The sequence below is a fragment of the Boleophthalmus pectinirostris genome, unplaced genomic scaffold, assembly GCF_026225935.1.
Source record: "Boleophthalmus pectinirostris isolate CB_2022bp ecotype Guang Dong unplaced genomic scaffold, ASM2622593v1 HiC_scaffold_19, whole genome shotgun sequence".
In the NCBI taxonomy this organism is placed as follows: domain Eukaryota; kingdom Metazoa; phylum Chordata; class Actinopteri; order Gobiiformes; family Gobiidae; genus Boleophthalmus; species Boleophthalmus pectinirostris.
The window spans coordinates 7269080-7287090 of NW_026571140.1; the positions used below are offsets into that span (position 1 = coordinate 7269080).

Below are 18011 nucleotides of genomic sequence, written 5' to 3' on the forward strand. Positions count from 1 at the left end.
CAGGTAGAATTATGCCTCTGCGCGCTATGCTCAGGTCAAACTTGTACACCCAGAAACGAGCGGGCAAAGGCGGATAGAGCAGTGAGCGACTGCCCTGGCCCCGGCGGCGACAGTCCAGGGTCCCGGCGGCGGGTCTGTCAGGTCGGGTCTTTGACTCTGTTCTCGCCATTTCCTGTGTGGAGCTTTAGGCTAAAGTAGCAGCTGCCGCTAATCGTGAAGCTGCTACGAGTTGACGCAGCAGGTTGACGTGACGTGACGTGAGTGACAGGACAGTTGTCCAATCACATTACACTAAATAAACAGAGACTGTGATGTGTGAAATGCGCCAAGCAAAATCATTTTAAAATAGTAAAAAATAACGGCCTGTTGGGGGGTGGGGCACCAGTGGCCGCTAGGGGGGGGCACGGCCCTCAAATGCCCCACCTTGCCGCCGACACAGTTAATTGTCCGTAACAACCCCAAACTTACCTGGTTTTCTTGCGCAGCTACTAAACTGACAACGTTTTCCGACTAGGCTGTTTTTGAACCTTCTTGCCTTCGTGTTGGATGTTGTTACATTCTGAACATTCTGCCATTGCCCGATGTTATTTCAAAGTCATAGCCTCACTCCATCGGTCTTTCTTTAAGTTTTAAATACCCCGAGTGGCAGTCTACGCTATAATGTCTGCGTGTTTTAAAATATATCTGATATCGAAACAAAAAAAAAAGCATAAATATGGCCCTATAGCCACTTACGTGTTGGCAAACAGCTGAAATAAATTAGAAATAATAAAATAAACTGCATATAATATGTGCCTCGTAAACCTTAGGCATCAATAACCCGACACAACCTTAACCTTCAGAACATAAAACGAGGTCAAATGGGCTAATTAAGGACATGACGTACACTTCATACTACAAGCATAAACAATGAGACTCGTCTTTTCAGATGTAGGTAACAATACTAACAATAACTTTTTTTTTTTTTTTTGTAGTTAAACCGCCACCCGCCCCGAATTTAATTAAAATATCATTTTTCGTCACGTCATCCGCCCGACCCGCGGATTAACCGCGGATACCGCGGTTGTAACCGCAATCCGCGCATCTCTACTGACCGCACACTCACGGTGTGTGGAACAAATTTTTTGTGGGGTTCAAAATCCTGGGTCCCACAAGGGAAATCATTGGAATGGATAGAGGAGACGTTGCTGATATGTCTAGTGCAGAAATTTCAAGTTCTCCACACTTCACAAAAACATGACTATGTGTGCTTAAGTGTACTTAAGATTGGCCCTCTACAGGCCACAAACGGTACTGCAGTTTGACTTTTTCACGCCAAGTTCAAGCAATCCACCTTGAAGGTGGAAAAGCGCTATAGAAAAATGTGACCATTTACCATTTACCATAATAAAAATGCAGTGTGTTATCGTGTCTCATATTTTCGAAGGAAGAAGCTAGCTAGCAAGGGAGCTAATGTTAGAATAGCATCCCTTGCTAGCTAATGTTAGACTAGCCTACGTATGCTAACCCAGTGTCCCCAACCCTTTTTGCGCCACGGATGTTGTGGTTTTATATCTGACAATATTTCACGGACCGGGGGCTGTGTACGGGCGGCGGCGGTGTACGGGCGGAGAGGTGCGGTGCGAGGCAGAAGTAATGTATTCTTAGTTATTTAGGGGATTGGGGACACTGTACAAACCAATTTGCATGTGTTTTCTAAACACCGGAGCAAGGCTAGCTAACCAATCGCCATGCTCGATTGGGAAAACGTTTGATGGAAGACGATGTTAGATTCTGCCAGCTACTTTTCCACTTTATTCACTTATATGACATTTCATTGGGCCGTAAAAAATACTATAATTAGTTGTAATGAGAGAATAAATTAGAGATTATTAGCCAAGCTTCGCGTCCAGACTTCAGTGCTTTGCTAACATACACGTGTATGTTAGCAATGGTAATTGGTTCACATTACAAGAAGCTAAACTGGAAGCAGAGACCGGCTCTGCTATATGGATAACTGCAAACGATGTTTGCCACATAAGCCTTTCAGAAATGTTTGTGTGAAATTTCTTATTGTAACATGAACCAATGGACAATGGTAACAACGTGTATGTCAGAATTCATCGTTGCCTCTTCTATCAGACTTGTAGTAAGGTCAAGCTTTTTTGCAGAGTTTTATCTTATTTTGAAATTACGGGATGTATTGAATTAACTTTTTAACATAAATTTGAGAGTCCCAGTCTTGACGTTCTTCTGAAGCACTCCATGTTGTGTCACTATCAAGGTTGCACTTGTCCATTGCCCTGTCTCTATCCTGAGTATATGTGTGATAGGTAGTTAGCCAAGCAATCTAGTAGTTTTCATCATTGTGGTATGCATTCTTATTTGGGCATGTACTACTATTCTCATATTTCTTTATTAAGATGTTTTCAACAGCTTTAGTGTAATAAGTATATGTACTACCTCTGAGAGGTAGTGTGGTTTCTTTTTCATCACAGTGTTTAACATGTGACTTTTTTCAGGTAAAAGTTCTGACAATGTTGATATATGGCATGTTTGATATATTGGTAGCATAATGATTAGGGCATAGATCTTTACCTAGCCTTGTGTTGCTTACATGTGTGTATGCACGTTTGTGCTTGTAGTAATGCAAGAGATTTAAGCTCAAATCCTGGAATTATCAGTGAAAGTATTGTTTCTATGTTTCAGATTCAGGCTAGAGTTCTAAAGGACTTAAATTGATAAATAGTGAATTTCCCCTTTTAATCTGTTTTCTACAGGTAAAATGGCGAGAAGGAGGGTAACCCCTCAGAGTGTAGCAGAGCAACATGTCATCAGTGGCACAGACCAGACTGCCATGTTGGATGTTAAATACATAAACCCCACTAAAGGTAAGTGTCTCTGCAATCAGTGTTAATTGGTACTTTGTACTGAAGATATCTGCTTAGGATAGTTATATTACATGTGTCTTAGGTGAAATGAGGGTTCTTTTTGCAGCTTCACCATGTTGCCAACATGGGCAATACATTTTTTACTAACTCTTACTTCTGTGAACAGGCAGGGGTGTATTTGCCCTGTCGCCTTTTCAAAAAAGGGATTTTGTGGTCGAATATAGAGGACAACTTATTGACCTTGAGGAATCAGAGAGGGGGAGGAGGATATATAATGCAAAATGCTTGGGCTTCATGTTCGACTTCATGTGGCATGGAAAGAAATGGTGGTAAGCATTTACTGTATGGTGGGTGTTAAAGGGAAACTTTAGTGTAAAATGAAAATTGGCATGTTTCTTCAAGCTGTTTTTTATGGTTTAAAAAATAATGTAATCTTCATATGCTTTCCCTATGCCCATAGCCCTACTATTGTTAAAATTATAAAAATTTGTGAAGTTCTAAATGCAACAGGCTAGCGCAGTTTATTTCAGCAAACATACCAACTCGGTATGATGTTTTAACATGCCAGTTTTCATTTTACACCAAAGTTTTTCTTTAATTTCTGGCCATACAAGCTTCCAATAATCAGTAGATGATCTTGGCCTAATGTCCTGCTTGACTTTTGATACTTTATGTCTCATTTGAAGCATTGATGCTGCGATGGAAGACGGCTCATTGGGAAGGCTGGTCAACGATGATCATGTCCATCCTAACTGTAGGATGAAAAGGATATTAGTTGGTAGAAAGCCACACCTCTGCCTGTTCGCTGTTAGAGACATACACAGTGGAGAGGAGATTACTTATGACTACGGAGATGACAATTGGCCATGGAGAGAAAAGGTTTGTCAGTGACATTGTATGTGCCTCTGTATATGTTTTATCAATTATATCATCTTTTGACTGACTGCTGCCCTCGTGGCCAGGTGACCCTTGTATATACCCTTGTAAAGGATATATCTCTATCTATCTATCTATCTAGATATATAATATATAATGATACACTGTATACTTCAAATAATGCTGATGTTCTTCATGGTTGTATTTCTGCTAAAACCGGAGGTTGGGTATGACTTGGAGTGCTTGTGTAATGATTTAGAGCTAAAATGAGTTGCTGACTGGCTGATGGTCTCAACCCAGTAGAAGACACATGCTACTGTATAGCTGTTGTGTAGTATGATGAGTACTACACATACCGATTCTGAATAACTGATTGTAATTCATATCTTAGGCTGATGGAGACTCTCCTGACGAAGCTGTGGAGAACCCAGTGATGCAACAGGAAGAGGTTCAACCCCCAGCTTGCAGGTAAAAATCTGTTACCAGACTTTGTGTTTAGATACTTGTCAACGTGTTTGTGATTTGAGGCAATGCAAACACACACACTTACTAGGTGTAATGAGGTTCAAGATCATGTCATAGAGTATTTTCAGTTGTGAGGATTAGTGGGCTGGTTTGATCAGATATGGTTCTTGCTTACACTCACACAGTCTCAGGTACAGCGTTGTGGGGTATCTGTACCCATCCCCCACTCCAAGTTTATGATAATACAGGTGACACACACACAGTCTCAGGTACAACCTTGTGTGGGCCATGTAAAGGATAGATTGCAGAGAAGGACATTTACTGCTACAGACAGAGTCTACTAGAATGTAACCTTCTTGTTAACACAACCCACATGCTACAAGCAATTCTTGAATCACTGACTTTACACTGACTGCAGTTACTGCACACTGAAGTGGTGGTGCTTTTTAAACTGTTCTTTTAACACAACACATGTTGAGACGTACATCACCGCTCAATATAACATGTGGGCCATACACACACAGTGAACATAACTTGGCAAATACGATGCACTGTGTACTTCAAATAATGCTGATGTTCTTCAGGGTTGTATTTCTGCTAAAACCGGAGGTTGGGTATGACTTGGAGTGCTTGTGTAATGATTTAGAGCTAAAATGAGTTGCTGACTGGCTGATGGTCTCAACCCAGTAGAAGACACATGCTACTGTATAGCTGTTGTGTAGTATGATGAGTACTACACATACCAATTCTGAATAACTGATTGTAATTCATAACTTAGGCTGATGGAGACTCTCCTAACGAAGCTGTGGAGAACCCAGTGATGCAACAGGAAGAGGTCTCACCCCCCAGCTTGCAGGTAAAAATCTGTTACCAGACTTTATGTTTGCATTGCCTCAAATCACAAACACATTGAGGCAAGTATAAACACACACTCTTACTAGTTGTAATGAGGTTCAAGATCATGTCATAGAGTATTTTCAGTTGTGAGGATTAGTGGGCTGGTTTGATCAGATATGGTTCTTGCTTACACTCACACAGTCTCAGGTACAGCGTTGTGGGGTATCTGTACCCATCCTCCACTCCAAGTTACTGATAATACAGGTGACACACACACAGTCTCAGGTACAACCTTGTGGGGTATCTGTACCCATCCCCCACTCCAAGTTACTGATAATACAGGTGACACACACACAGTCTCAGGTACAGCGTTGTGGGGTATCTGTACCCATCCCCCACTCCAAGTTTATGATAATACAGGTGACACACACACAGTCTCAGGTACAGCCTTGTGTGGGCCATGTAAAGGACAGATTATAAAGGAAAGGATGTTTACTGGTGGAGCCAAACTCTGATAGGGATCCAAGAATTGCTTGTAGCATGTGGGTTGTGTTAACAAGGTTACATTCTGATTGTACACTGACTGCACACTGACGTGGTGGTGCGTTTTAAACAATTCTTTTAACACAAGACATGCTTAAGATGACTCTGTTTGCATTAGCATCATTTTGCAGCAACAATCAACAGGTCTGGTAATAAATTCTGGTTGCTTGCATCTATGACAAAGATTCAGTCTGAACATTTCATTTGATCCCTCCCAATTTATTTTTGGTTTGATTTGAAACATGCAGTCTTATAATCTAAATTTCTTTGAATGTTTTAGAGTGGCAGTGGAGACTCCTTTGTCAAGGATTTAGAGAATAGTTCCTTTGTATGCAGCTCCAGCATGGTGTTGCAACACAAAAAGGTTTTTGAAAAAGCCAAGTCCACCTTGGTAACCTACTCAGACTCCAGCGAATCAGCCATCAGTTCCAGCACTAAAGAAGATGTTCCCCCATCCACCATGCAGGTATCTTTGTCCTTTGTAGCAACTTCAGTAATTTCAGCAATAGCGCCCTGTCACTAAGCATGCCCGCATTTCAACCTGCCACTGTCTTGATAGAATAGATTTTGAAGTGCTCATTCACTGTTTCATTGTTTTGTTTTGTTTTTTACAGCAAAATATTTTGCAGTTTAAAATACATGAAAGTGAAATGGCTTGTTTAGGTTTGGGCAGCACAGCACAAATGCCAATCCACTTTCAATAAAATCCACTTTCAATCAAATCCACTTTTATTTATATAGAACATTTCCTACTTTGAGCACTCATAGCTGAATCAAGCTATGCACGTCCATGTAATTATAAATCTACTGTGGTAAAAACAGTCTGGGTCAAGGGGAGTCATGACATTGTAATTACATATGTGTATTCTGCCTGTTCTTTAGACTATTTTTGGTCATTTGAAATGGCATTGTTTTGACATAGGAGTGGATGGACTAGGGATGGGCATGATTAGTTGATTCATCGATAATTGATCATTAAGAATTTCATCGATTACGTTAATTTTAATCGACAAACCGAATGTAGGTTGCTGTGCGTAGTGTAGAGTGACCAAACAGGGTCAGTACGTGTAGCTCTCTGCACTCAGAAGGAGCGAGACACAAACAGTCGGTCAGTCTGCAACGTACTGAAGTGCAAATATGAATGATGTGCAACGATGACTTGTACAAGAAAGTCCACGCTTTCCGTTCGGGACAAGTGTGAGTTCATGTGCACAGTGTATAAAGCAGCACATATGTTTCGGTGTCCAGTGGGAAAAAGCTTTGCCAGGTGAGAGTCGCACAATGTAGATGACGAGTCCCGACCTCCCGCCCCTCGTACGGTGTCCTGGTTTTGACAAACACAAATATGATCACACTAACCTGTATTCCGCTGAGTCGTGTCTTTTAATCCGACAGAAATTGACCGCATCAGCGCACAAGAGCTGTAGTTTTATCTTCGCTTAGTTTATGCAAATTAGTGATGCGGTTTTAAGTTTCATTTTGTGGGAGTTGCGCAAAACTGAATTAAACACATTATAATTTCAAACGGATTGATGTGGCTCTAGAGTCGTTACGGTTTATATGTCGTAAAGTTGAATTTATTTATGCAGATTAGTGCAGATAGTAATAATAATAATGATGATAATTTTAATATAAAAACGTTAATGATTAATCGATAATCGATCGTTAATTCTTCCGACGATCGATTAAGAAAATTTCACCGAATGCCCGTCCCTAGGATGGACACTTTCACATTCCATTCTTCTATGATGGCCATGTTAAAAAGTGACAGGCCTCTACTGTATCCATTCCACTTTTGATTGTTGTAGCTTCCACCTTGCCTGGTCATCCACCCCATCCTGCATCATCAAAATTTGATTCCGGCAGAGGGCCTATGCCCATAGGATCTCATTTACAGAACCTTATTTTCTAAGTTTTCCTCACGGTCCAATCAAATGACTGGATTAAAAAAAAAATCGACCTACAGCTAGCAAGACACTGACCGATGTGACCGTTAGGATGCTGATTTAGGTTGATTGGATTTGAAAACAGTCATTTGATTGGATATTTTCTCTGACAAATTTGAATCATGTTTTAAGACTTGTATTTGTTTTAGCTGGGGTTACTATTGGGTGAATGCTCACCATTTTCATTATACTGAGAAACGGATATTAGTGTTGGCAATTGTTTGTATTGTTGATCAATTTAGTTAATGATAAGCAAGCACACTTGCAAGTTTGAGCATGGGATTGTACAGTATATAGACTAAATATCTGCTTTTGCTGTTTGCACTGTAATACCCTGATAACATGTAGACCATTGCCAGTTCTGGTCCTAGAGGGCTACTCATCTTGAGGCTCTCTCCAGTCCTAACCTAGCACATCTCATTCATCTAATCAGCTGCTTGCCAGGTCCTAAATTACCTAAATATACATGTGTATTAGGTGACATTTTGAAAGCCTGCACATACATTAGTTTTCCAGGACCTGTGTCGAAGACCTCCGATCTAGATTCAGTCGGAATAAAATTTCATCTTAATTATTAATCTAAGCAATACAGATCAGTAGCTATTAGTTACAATATATAATGTATTGTTTGTTTAAACTGTTTTCATTTGTGTTTATTAAAGAGCAAAGAGAAGATTCCTTTTGGGCTTGATCTTTCTGACTCCAGTATGAAACATGGAGAGGATGATGCTCGACAAATGATTGTGCCAAGGCTTAGGAGGACCAAAAGCATCTTTGTAAGTCCCACCAACAAATGTGTCATTTCCATGTACTATAGATATCTTCATTGTGTTTAGTTGAGTGGTCAAATGATTTGTAAAGTTATGACTATATGTGACGGGTTGTATGCGTACCCTCCCTTGAACAGGAGGCAGACCTCTGGTGGGCAGAACCAGCCAGTTTGCATTCATCAAGTGAGGCGCGGGTGTTATCCTACTGGGAAAACACCTGTTAACCATTTGCTACCTGTTTATTTGCGCTTGTAAGCTCTCGGTTCCGCCACTTAGCCTCTTTACATGAACAAATTGTGTCCAGTGAAGTTGGCTTTGGATCTGCCACCTACGTGACGGGTAAAATGCAGTGCAAATTTTGTTGCGTGCTGTGCTGGGTAAACACAAGGCCATTGGGTGCTGTTTGTTCTGTTTGCTTTAAACAAAGGAAAAAAAAAACAATTGTCCAAAAAATGTTAAATCCATCCAACCAGGAGTAGAGACATGCATAGACATCAGACGTACTGTCATCATGAAACACAGTTATCCAATATATCTGTAAAACACATATTCTAATATGTAACCCGTGTCAATTAGCCCACTTCCGGTTACAACTTTATCTGTGAAATAAAAGTCTCAAAATGAGGAAGGTTTGAGGCTGAATGTTTATTCATATTTGATCAGCGAATGAAGCTGTAGCTTTAGGCCGGAGCCAGATTCACTGCTGGCCCTCAGACCTGGTCCTTTTGGGAGAGCTCCGAGAAGTCAGGTTAATCCGGTCCTCCTGAGCTCTCTTTCCTGTGGATACAGGCTGATGATGGGGCCCTGGAGAGCTCGGTGGCCCTGGTGGCCGTAGGGAACCTGGTGCCGTTGTTGAGCCTGTCGCCATTGTTGAGCTCGGTGGCCCTGGTGGCCGTAGGGAACCTGGTGCCGTTGTTGAGCCTGTCGCCATTGTTGAGCTCGGTGGCCCTGGTGGCCGTGCGGAATCTGGTGCCGTTGTTGAGCCTGTTGCCATTGTTGATCTCGGTGGCCCTGGTGGAAGTGGGGAATCTGGTGCCGTTGTTGAGCCTGTCGCCATTGTTGATCTCGGAGGCCCTGGTGGGTGCTGGTCTTGGGATTGGTCTGGGTGCTGGTCTTGGGGCTGGTGTTGTTTCTGGTCTTGGGACTGGAGCTCCTGAGTTTTTTGCAGGCAAACCTCTGCTCCTCGTGTTTGCGTTTAAGACCAGAAGTTCGTTCTTGCGAGTCCTGGTGGCATAGATGAGCTCGATGGCCCTGGTAAGTGTTGGTTTTGCGGCTGGTCTTGGGACTGGAGCTCCTGTGTTTTTTGCTCACAGACGCCTGCTCCTCGCGTTTGCGTTTTAGCCCAGAAGTTTGTCCTCTTGAGGCTACCATAGTGGGAGGAGCCTTAGAGGACGGGGCGGGGTCTTGAGCACTTTGACTCACTTTGGACAGAAGCCAGTGGCTCTGCATCACACTGAAAGACAAGACACAAACACAGTTAGTGATTTAAAGGAGAAATGCTGCCCCCGTGTCTGTGTACACTGGTGTATGTAGTATGTAGTATGTAGTATGTAGTATTTCTGTGGTGTAAAGTGCTTTGAGCGCCTGGAAGGTAAAAATGTGACCATTTAATAGTCTTTATGCCACTGCTGCTCAGGTTTTGGAGGTAATGCATGTCTCCTCTCTTCTTTCTGCAGTGTGAAGTTTGAAACAGACATCTTCTGGTTGGTGGGCGACCACTCAACCTACTGCACCGCTGCCTCCACCCTTCTAAAGTTCCTCTGCTCATTCGTTTCCATTGACATATAGTGACGTGTGTGTGAGGGGACAGTGGGTACTCACTAGGCGCCGCTGAGGTGGCTCATGGTGAGGAAGGGGTGCTCGAGCACTTCCTTGGGGCTGATCCTCGTCTCTGGGTTGAGGTCCAGCATACGTATGAGCAGGTTGACAAAGACGGCCCGGTCGTGCTTCTCTGTGGGGGTACAGGAGGCCAGAGGGCCCCGGGGGTCTCTCTGAAACACACACACACACAAAGGGTCACATCTGCACCTGTGGCTCTACTTTACAATGTTACAATCACAAGTGTGACATCAACTGCCCCAACCATATGTGAGCTGAATCTATCAACACAACTGTGGCTGGAGGTGGGGATGTACCTTGCTCAGGAGCACTACAACACTAGTGTGAAGCAGCAGCACTTGAGTCGGTGGCCAACACCTCTTTTGTTTTTCAAAACCCTAACACACGACTTTGAGACAGTTTAGGACTCAACCTGTGCCCTGAGTAAAAATGAGGTGTGCTCTCACCTTGTGGATGTTCTCCAGACGTGTGACCCTGCGAGTGGACAACAAACCACTCTGAAACAGGAGCACACAATTACATATATATATATATATATATATCACACACACAGAGTGATGACACGTATAGCAGTGAACAGAAGGAGCTGGACGTACCTTATATGTCCACTTGTCTCTGTCCTGGGAGTGGCTGTAGAACATTTTGGTCCGGAGACCCTGGTCCAGACAGGACTTGTGAGGGTGTCCCACAGTCTCCACAATGAGCCTCATCATGTCCCGCTCGTCTCTAGCCTGAAACAGAGGAACTCCCAAGAACATCTCAGCGGCAATGCAGCCCACGGACCACATGTCTATGGCCCCATTGACAGGGGCCCGGAGGAGGCTCTCTGGAGCTCTGCACACACACATTATTGACAAATGAACAAATGATTTCAAACCACAGTTTAAAATACTTTGATTATAGCGAGAACATACAGGAGTATGCTACTACATTATAGGATTTATTCTGAACTGTGTACTGTCGTACCTGTACGGCAGAGTCTGTCTCTCCTTTGTCAGATCGGCCTTTCTCACTAAACACGCCAGGCCAAAGTCAATGATTTTGATGGACAGCGGCTTCTTCACGTGTTCCTCCATCATGATGTTCTCTGGTTTCAGATCAGTGTGCATGATGCCCTCACGCTGAAGGAACAGGAGAGCTCGGGCCATCTGCAAGCACACGTTACACACAGGACACATGTTAGTACAATATCACGCTTGATAACACGCTTGATTATTTTGTCAAAGTGTGCTGCAGGGGCGTGTGTCTGTACCTGCCAGATGATCGGGCGAATCTCCATGAGGCTCAGACTCTTATAGGGCCGTCTGGCTGAGAAACTGGGCCAGGCTGATGTCCAGCTTCTCAAACTCGTGGAAGAATCTTCCAGAAGACCAAAAGGAGCCGAGCCAGTGCACCATGTGGACGTGGTGTGCGCCGTGTGCAGAGAGAGGACCTGGAGGATCTTCAGCTGTCAAAAATCAGATCTATTCACGGTTATCTGATTGTGAGTGATCTGATTCTGAGTGATCACATTTGTACTGGCCATGTGAGTGTGCCCTCATGTAGATGTGAGAAGAACCTGTGCAAACTGACCTCTTGAAAACATGCTCTCAGGGCACATGGGCCTTTCAGGATCTTGAGCGCCACCGTCCGGTTGGTGGTGCGATTGTGACAGAGAGCGACATCTCCGTAGATCCCTGAGCCCAGCAGACTCTGCAGCTCGTATACGGTGGAGCTCGTCTCGATCAGGTCTCCAGACTTCAGTGTGGACGCCATTATATGTGTGGAGGGTTACAACTGTGTGCAAGTACAAATACTGACACAGGACACAAGTACAAGCACAGGTCGGAGCTGTGTACAAGTGCAAGTACAGGTGTTGTAAAGGTAGGGGTACAGGTACAGGTATCGGTATCCTAAGAGCAGGAGTACAAGTATCTAGAAACAGGAGCTGTGTAAATGCATCTTCACTCTTCAGAGAAACAAATACAAGTGAGTGGCGAACGCTGAGAATCAAGCTTATAGAACAGCTTATAGAACACGAGTGACCACGGCAACACACATTTCTATTGACTTTGCTCATCATCGTTTTAAATCAAAGCAACTCCCCGTTGCCACGACGTTGCCATGGCGTGTATGGCATCGCATTCCGAAATCTTCTGAAACTGTTATATAAGACCGGTCACTTTTTATCTGGTCATTTTCACTGAGACCTTTGGAGTAAACACACACTTTGGAGAGAGCTCAGAACACTTTTTGTTGGAAACCCGTCGTTGGACCAAGTTTGACTTTAGTACAACTATGTCGTCTTGGGACACTTATGAGACCTCTGGTGCAGCAGGTAATCCACAAAAACCACACAGGACTCACTCAAGACACATCTCAAAAACAAGCGTTTCCAGTGACTCTCAGTCACTTTTCTGTGGAAATATTTAGGTTTTAGTATAAGAAACAACCACCCACTTCTGCACACAAACATTTAACACGTTATGAAAGTCAGTTTGACATGAAAACCAAGTTAGGTCTAACCAGGTCTAAAATCTGGTCTAAACCAGGTCTAAAATCTGGTCTAAACCAGGTCTAAACCAGGTCTAAACCAGGACTAAAACCAGGCCTAAACCAGGACTAAAACCAGGTCTAATCCAGGACTAAACCAGGTCTAAAGCAGGACTAAAACCAGTTCTAAACCAGGACTAAACCAGGTCTAAACCAGGTCTGAACCAGGTCTAAACCAGGACTAAACCAGGTCTAAACCAGGACTAAAACCAGGTCTAAACCAGGACTAAACCAGGTCTAAACCAGGACTAAAACCAGGTCCAAAGCAGGTCTAAACCAGGACTAAACCAGGACTAAACCAGGTCTAAACCAGGACTAAACCAGGTCTAAACCAGGACTAAAACCAGGCCTAAACCAGGTCTAAAACCAGGTCTAAACCAGGTCTAAACCAGGACCAAACCAGGACTAAACCAGGTCTAAAACCAGTTCTAAACCAGGACTAAACCAGGACTAAACCAGGTCTGAACCAGGTCTAAACCAGGACTAAACCAGGTCTAAACCAGGACTAAAACCAGGTCTAAACCAGGACTAAACCAGGTCTAAACCAGGACTAAAACCAGGTCCAAAGCAGGACTAAACCAGGACTAAACCAGGTCTAAACCAGGACTAAACCAGGTCTAAACCAGGTCTAAACCAGGACTAAACCAGGACTAAACCAGGTCTAAACCAGGACTAAACCAGGACTAAACCAGGTCTAAACCAGGTCTAAACCAGGACTAAAACCAGTTCTAAACCAGGACTAAACCAGGTCTAAACCAGGTCTACAGCAGGACTAAAACCAGTTCTAAACCAGGACTAAACCAGGACTAAACCAGGTCTAAACCAGGACTAAACCAGGACTAAACCAGGGCTAAAACCAGGACTAAACCAGGGCTAAACCAGGTCTAAAACAAAAACAGGACTAAACCAGGTCTCAAATCAGGACTAAACCAGGACTGAACCAGATCTAGACCAGGCCTAAAACCAGGTCTAAAACTAAACCAGGACTAAACCAGGTCTAAACCAGGTCTAAAATCAGGACTAAACCAGGACTAAACCAGGAGTAAAACCGTCTAAACCAGGACTAAACCAGGTCTAAACTAGGACTAAAACCAGGTCTAAAACTAAAACAGGACTAAACCAGGTCTGAACCAGGTCTAAAATCAGGACTAAACCAGGACTAAAACCAGGTCTAAACCAGGACTAAACCAGGTCTAAACCAGGTCTAAAATCAGGACTAAAACCAGGTCTAATGCAGTACTAAACCAGGACTAAACCAGGTCTAAACCAGCTCTAACATCGGGATTAACCAGGTCTAAACCAGGTCTAAACTAGGACTAAACCAGGTCTAAACTAGGACTAAACCAGGACTAAACCAGGACTAATCCAGGTCTAATCCAGGACTAAAACCAGGTTTAAAATCAGGACTAAACCCGGTCTAAACCAGGGCCAATTTGAAGAGAACAAACATGAATTTGCAGGATGTGGTTGCTACATTTCATGTCGTTTTAAAAAGCACGACAATATCAAGTAATCCAAAGTATTCAGATTACATTACTCACTTTAAGTAATTTAATAGATTACGTTACAAACTACATTTTGGGGTCTGTAATCTGTAGGGGAATACATTTTAAAAGTAACCTTCCCAACACTGGTCGTAGTAATTGTTGTAGCAGTAGTAGTAGTACTAAGTTATTTTAAAGGTAACAGTGGTATTTTGCAATTGGACAACAACAATGCAAGTAGCAGAAGAAAATCCTGTAGAAGTGTCCAGTGCATTTGACCCTGATGAAGTCTTGTCTTGTCTTTCTTGTCTAGCACCTCAGCACAGTTCAGAGGTCACCATCGGTCACACCCTGCAGGGCCGGACCGACTCTTACTCCGTCCTGCAGTGGCTTGGTGAGGGCTGCTTTGGCCGCGTAGCCAAGTGCCACGCCATGGACCAGGACCAGATTGTGGCTGTTAAGCTCCTCAAAGAGCAACAGTTTAAGGAGAAGGAGCACGAGGTAAGTCAGGTTTGTCAAATGAAACTGGAGGGTCAGAGTCACACAGACTTCTGTCCTGATTCAAATACAGTTTTTGCAAAGATTTGATTTTATATTGGCAGAGGTGCAGAGGTGGTAGAGCCAAAAGCTAATTGAATTTAGAGGACTAAACAGAACATGAGCTAGAGTCTACCAGTATTTGCTTTGTTAAATGCACTTTTTGACCAGTATTATGTCATGCATTTGACTTCACAGTTTGAACTCAAATCTATGTCTCTTTAGGTGTCCATGATGGAGGAGCTCAGTGTCCTCGACCCCAGCCACACAAACATCGTGTGCTTTGTGGAGCAGTTCGAGGTCATGGGCCTTCACTGTCTGGCCTTTGAGATGCTGGAAGTGGACCTCTATTCGTTCATGTCAAACAGGAACTGGGTACCACTCCAGCTCAATGAGATCCGGCCTATTGCCCACCAGGTACTAAAGGATTTACTGTAAATATTATGTTGCAACATGAAGGCCTTGCACCAAAGGTTTATGGTTTCAAAACTGATCTAGTTCATATTAAACTGTTAGCGTCACTTTGTTCATTTTTAGCGCATTTCTTACATCCCAATTCTCAGCAATTTGAAGTTCAACCTTTTTGTCAATTCTTTTTCCCTCTTGTGTCTTTGCAGTTGTTGGTGGCTCTAGATGCACTAAAAGGGCTTGGTATCGTACACACCGATATCAAGCCCGATAACATCATGTTCGTTGACCTGCAGGAGCACTCTTTAAGGGTCAAATTAATTGACTTTGGAGAGGCCAGGAAGGCCTCCCGAGTCCAGCTGGGGGCCACGCTCCAGCCGTGTGGATCCAGGTACGAGGCAACTCACACTAATATCAGGAGGAATACAGTGGGCATGGATTTTTAAAGGAGACATATGTTTGCGTCCCTTATATTTAGTTATATTATACTAAATACATTCATCACTTTAAACTGCAATATTGACCTAAAATAGTCATAGTTTAGAAAACAAGCCTGCTTTTTTGTATAATATGTCTCCTTTAAAATATGACCAGAGCACATGACTAAACCAGGACTAAACCAGGACTAGTCTGAACTTTGTCTTTGTTTTCCAGAGCTCCTGAGGTCACACTCGGTCTTCCGTACACGGAGGCCATTGATGTGTGGGGGGTTGGCTGCATTCTAGCCTTTCTCTATCTGGCTGACAACCTGTTCCCAGTCACTTGTGAGTACCAAGCGGTAAAGCGCCTGGTGACTTTACTGGGTATGCCACCTGACCACCTGCTAGAGGCTGGACTCCATAGCAAGAACTTCTTTACCTAAGTCCAGTCCTCGAACGGCGCAGCATGGAGACTTCTGGTACTTATTCACTTTGTTTCTTGTTAATATTGAATCGTTTTAGTTTGATATGTCCAAAACTAGCCTTATAATTTTACTCACACTCTTGTCAATGTACAGACAGCTGAAGAATATGCTGCCAAATACGAAACCACCACTCAAGAGGAAAGCACCTACTTTGAAGTCCCCAGCTGCTTGGACAGCCCTGTCTGTGTAAGTCTCCACGACTGATCAACACTCGCCCTCATAATGCACATCTGTATTTCACAGAGTCTAATCAGTGTTTGTTTTGTAATGGACAGAACCCTCCTGATAACTCCAACGCCAAGGTAGAGGACAGGAAGGCCTTCCTTGACCTCCTGAAGGGGATGTTAAATATGTTTGGAGATCAGAGACTGACTCCCAGTCAGGCCCTCCAACATGCTTACATAACAATGGGTCATCTGCAAGAGGCTGAGCTCCAGGGATAGTAAGTCTACACATCTCAACCACACAGTTATGTAAAAACCCAAAGAGTTTGTGGGGACTAATTTGTGTGTGTGTTTTTTAGCTTCATGATCTCAGAGGAGTTGATGTCCATATGTCCATCAGTGGACTCCTCCTCAAGTCCCCCGGAGGATCAAGCTTCTGTCTCACATGAAACAACTGAAGTCGAGACAGATGCTCCTAAATCAGCCACATCTACAGGCCAAGACTCTGGCATCTGGTCCATTTGTGGACAAGCTTCTTCTGCGCCCCCGAGCTCCTGGGATGAAAATGAGCCCATTAACATCTCCGAGAGCTCTGAACTTATAGTCCTCCCTGGGTCAGAAGAAACACACCTGATTGCTGGAGTAGAGGACACAGACACCTCTCCTGTGACCAAAGCTCCGGCAGTGGACTCTTCTTCAAGTCCCCTGGAGGAGCAAACAGTGACTGAAGCTCCAAAACGCTTTTCTTTTGGGAGGATTCGCACAGTGCTACGGCGAGTCGTAGGTGCTGTGTGTCCCTCTGTGTGTCCACAAGGAAACCACTGAGTCTCCTTCCATTTATATTATGAATAAATATTTTATTATTGCACATCCATGTGTTCTGGTCTAATTTTGACTTTAACAGATTTTATAGACATAATAAATATGTCAGTTGGTCTCCATTAAGTAGAATCACAAGTGGGAAAAGATATGATACTATTGGAGTAAAGGATAGAATGGTAAAATATGTACTTTTGTCTTACGATACAATAGAAATTATAGTTTTATAATGACTAAAATCATAGTTGCAGCCCTTGTCAACATAAACTACATTTAATTAGGGCTGCTGTGGTTTGTAAGAGAAAAGAGGTTTTCAGGATTTTCTGAAAGTCAGTAGTTGCAAGTGTATTCTTAGAATAAGAATTACAATTTGATCATAAATATCCTTGTACCTTTTTTATACACCACAAATTGTTGGGTTTGGTCTTCGCTCGGTTATAGATATCCATTCTGTCATATTTCAGTAGAATAACAATAAATATCCTTCAACCTTCACCTTATTAGACCACAGAATAATTACAAAGACTACCAAGGGATAGTGGTGTAGACTGTCCCCCAAAAGTACTTCCAAGTGTACAGTAGACCTGTGATGATAATTACTATATCCACTTATAGTTCAAGATGGAACAATATATATTTAGGCTCTATATTTAGTCAGTCGTCTGTATATTTTCTTTGCAATAATGATTACATTTTTCTGAATTTTGTTTTTTGTTTTAAGGACACAACAACAGTTTTTGTGATTAGCGCCCCCCTGTGGCTCCTGATTGAGACAGACAACGTGCACTGACAGATAAGTGAAGGGACGTTTGAATCACCCTCTGTGTGCATGTGTGTGTGTGTGTGTGTTTGTTTTTATTACTATGTGGGGAACAAGACCTGACCGCTAGAGATGCGCGGATGGGCTATTTTTTCATCCGCAACCGCGACACAAAACTCATCATCCGCCCGCTATCCATTTTGCACCGAAGGTTTTCAAAACCGCACCCGCCCGCCATCCGCCGATTGATTTTAGAT

At 43.2% G+C, this 18011-nt stretch overlaps 1 protein-coding gene across 1 annotated transcript; it reads left to right on the plus strand.

Moving 5' to 3' along the window:
• Nucleotides 1-2278: 2278 nt before the first annotated feature.
• LOC129409247 (uncharacterized) lies at nt 2279-11307 on the plus strand. Its single transcript, XM_055154821.1, has 8 exons — nt 2279-2870; nt 3037-3199; nt 3557-3749; nt 4138-4194; nt 4990-5067; nt 5872-6057; nt 8200-8313; nt 9984-11307. The coding sequence occupies exons 1-8, from the start codon at nt 2765-2767 to the stop codon at nt 9993-9995; spliced, it is 909 nt and encodes a 302-aa protein (XP_055010796.1). The 5' UTR covers nt 2279-2764; the 3' UTR covers nt 9996-11307.
• The last annotated feature ends 6704 nt before the right edge of the window (nt 11308-18011 follow it).

Coding starts and splice junctions, on each gene's coding strand:
- LOC129409247 (XM_055154821.1), top strand. CDS start 2,765: ATGGCGAGAAGGAGGGTAACCCCTCAGAGTGTAGCAGAGCAACATGTC. Junction 4,195..4,989: donor CAGTGATGCAACAGGAAGAG/GTTCAACCCCCA, acceptor TTCATAACTTAG/GCTGATGGAGACTCTCCTAA. Junction 6,058..8,199: donor TTCCCCCATCCACCATGCAG/GTATCTTTGTCC, acceptor TGTTTATTAAAG/AGCAAAGAGAAGATTCCTTT.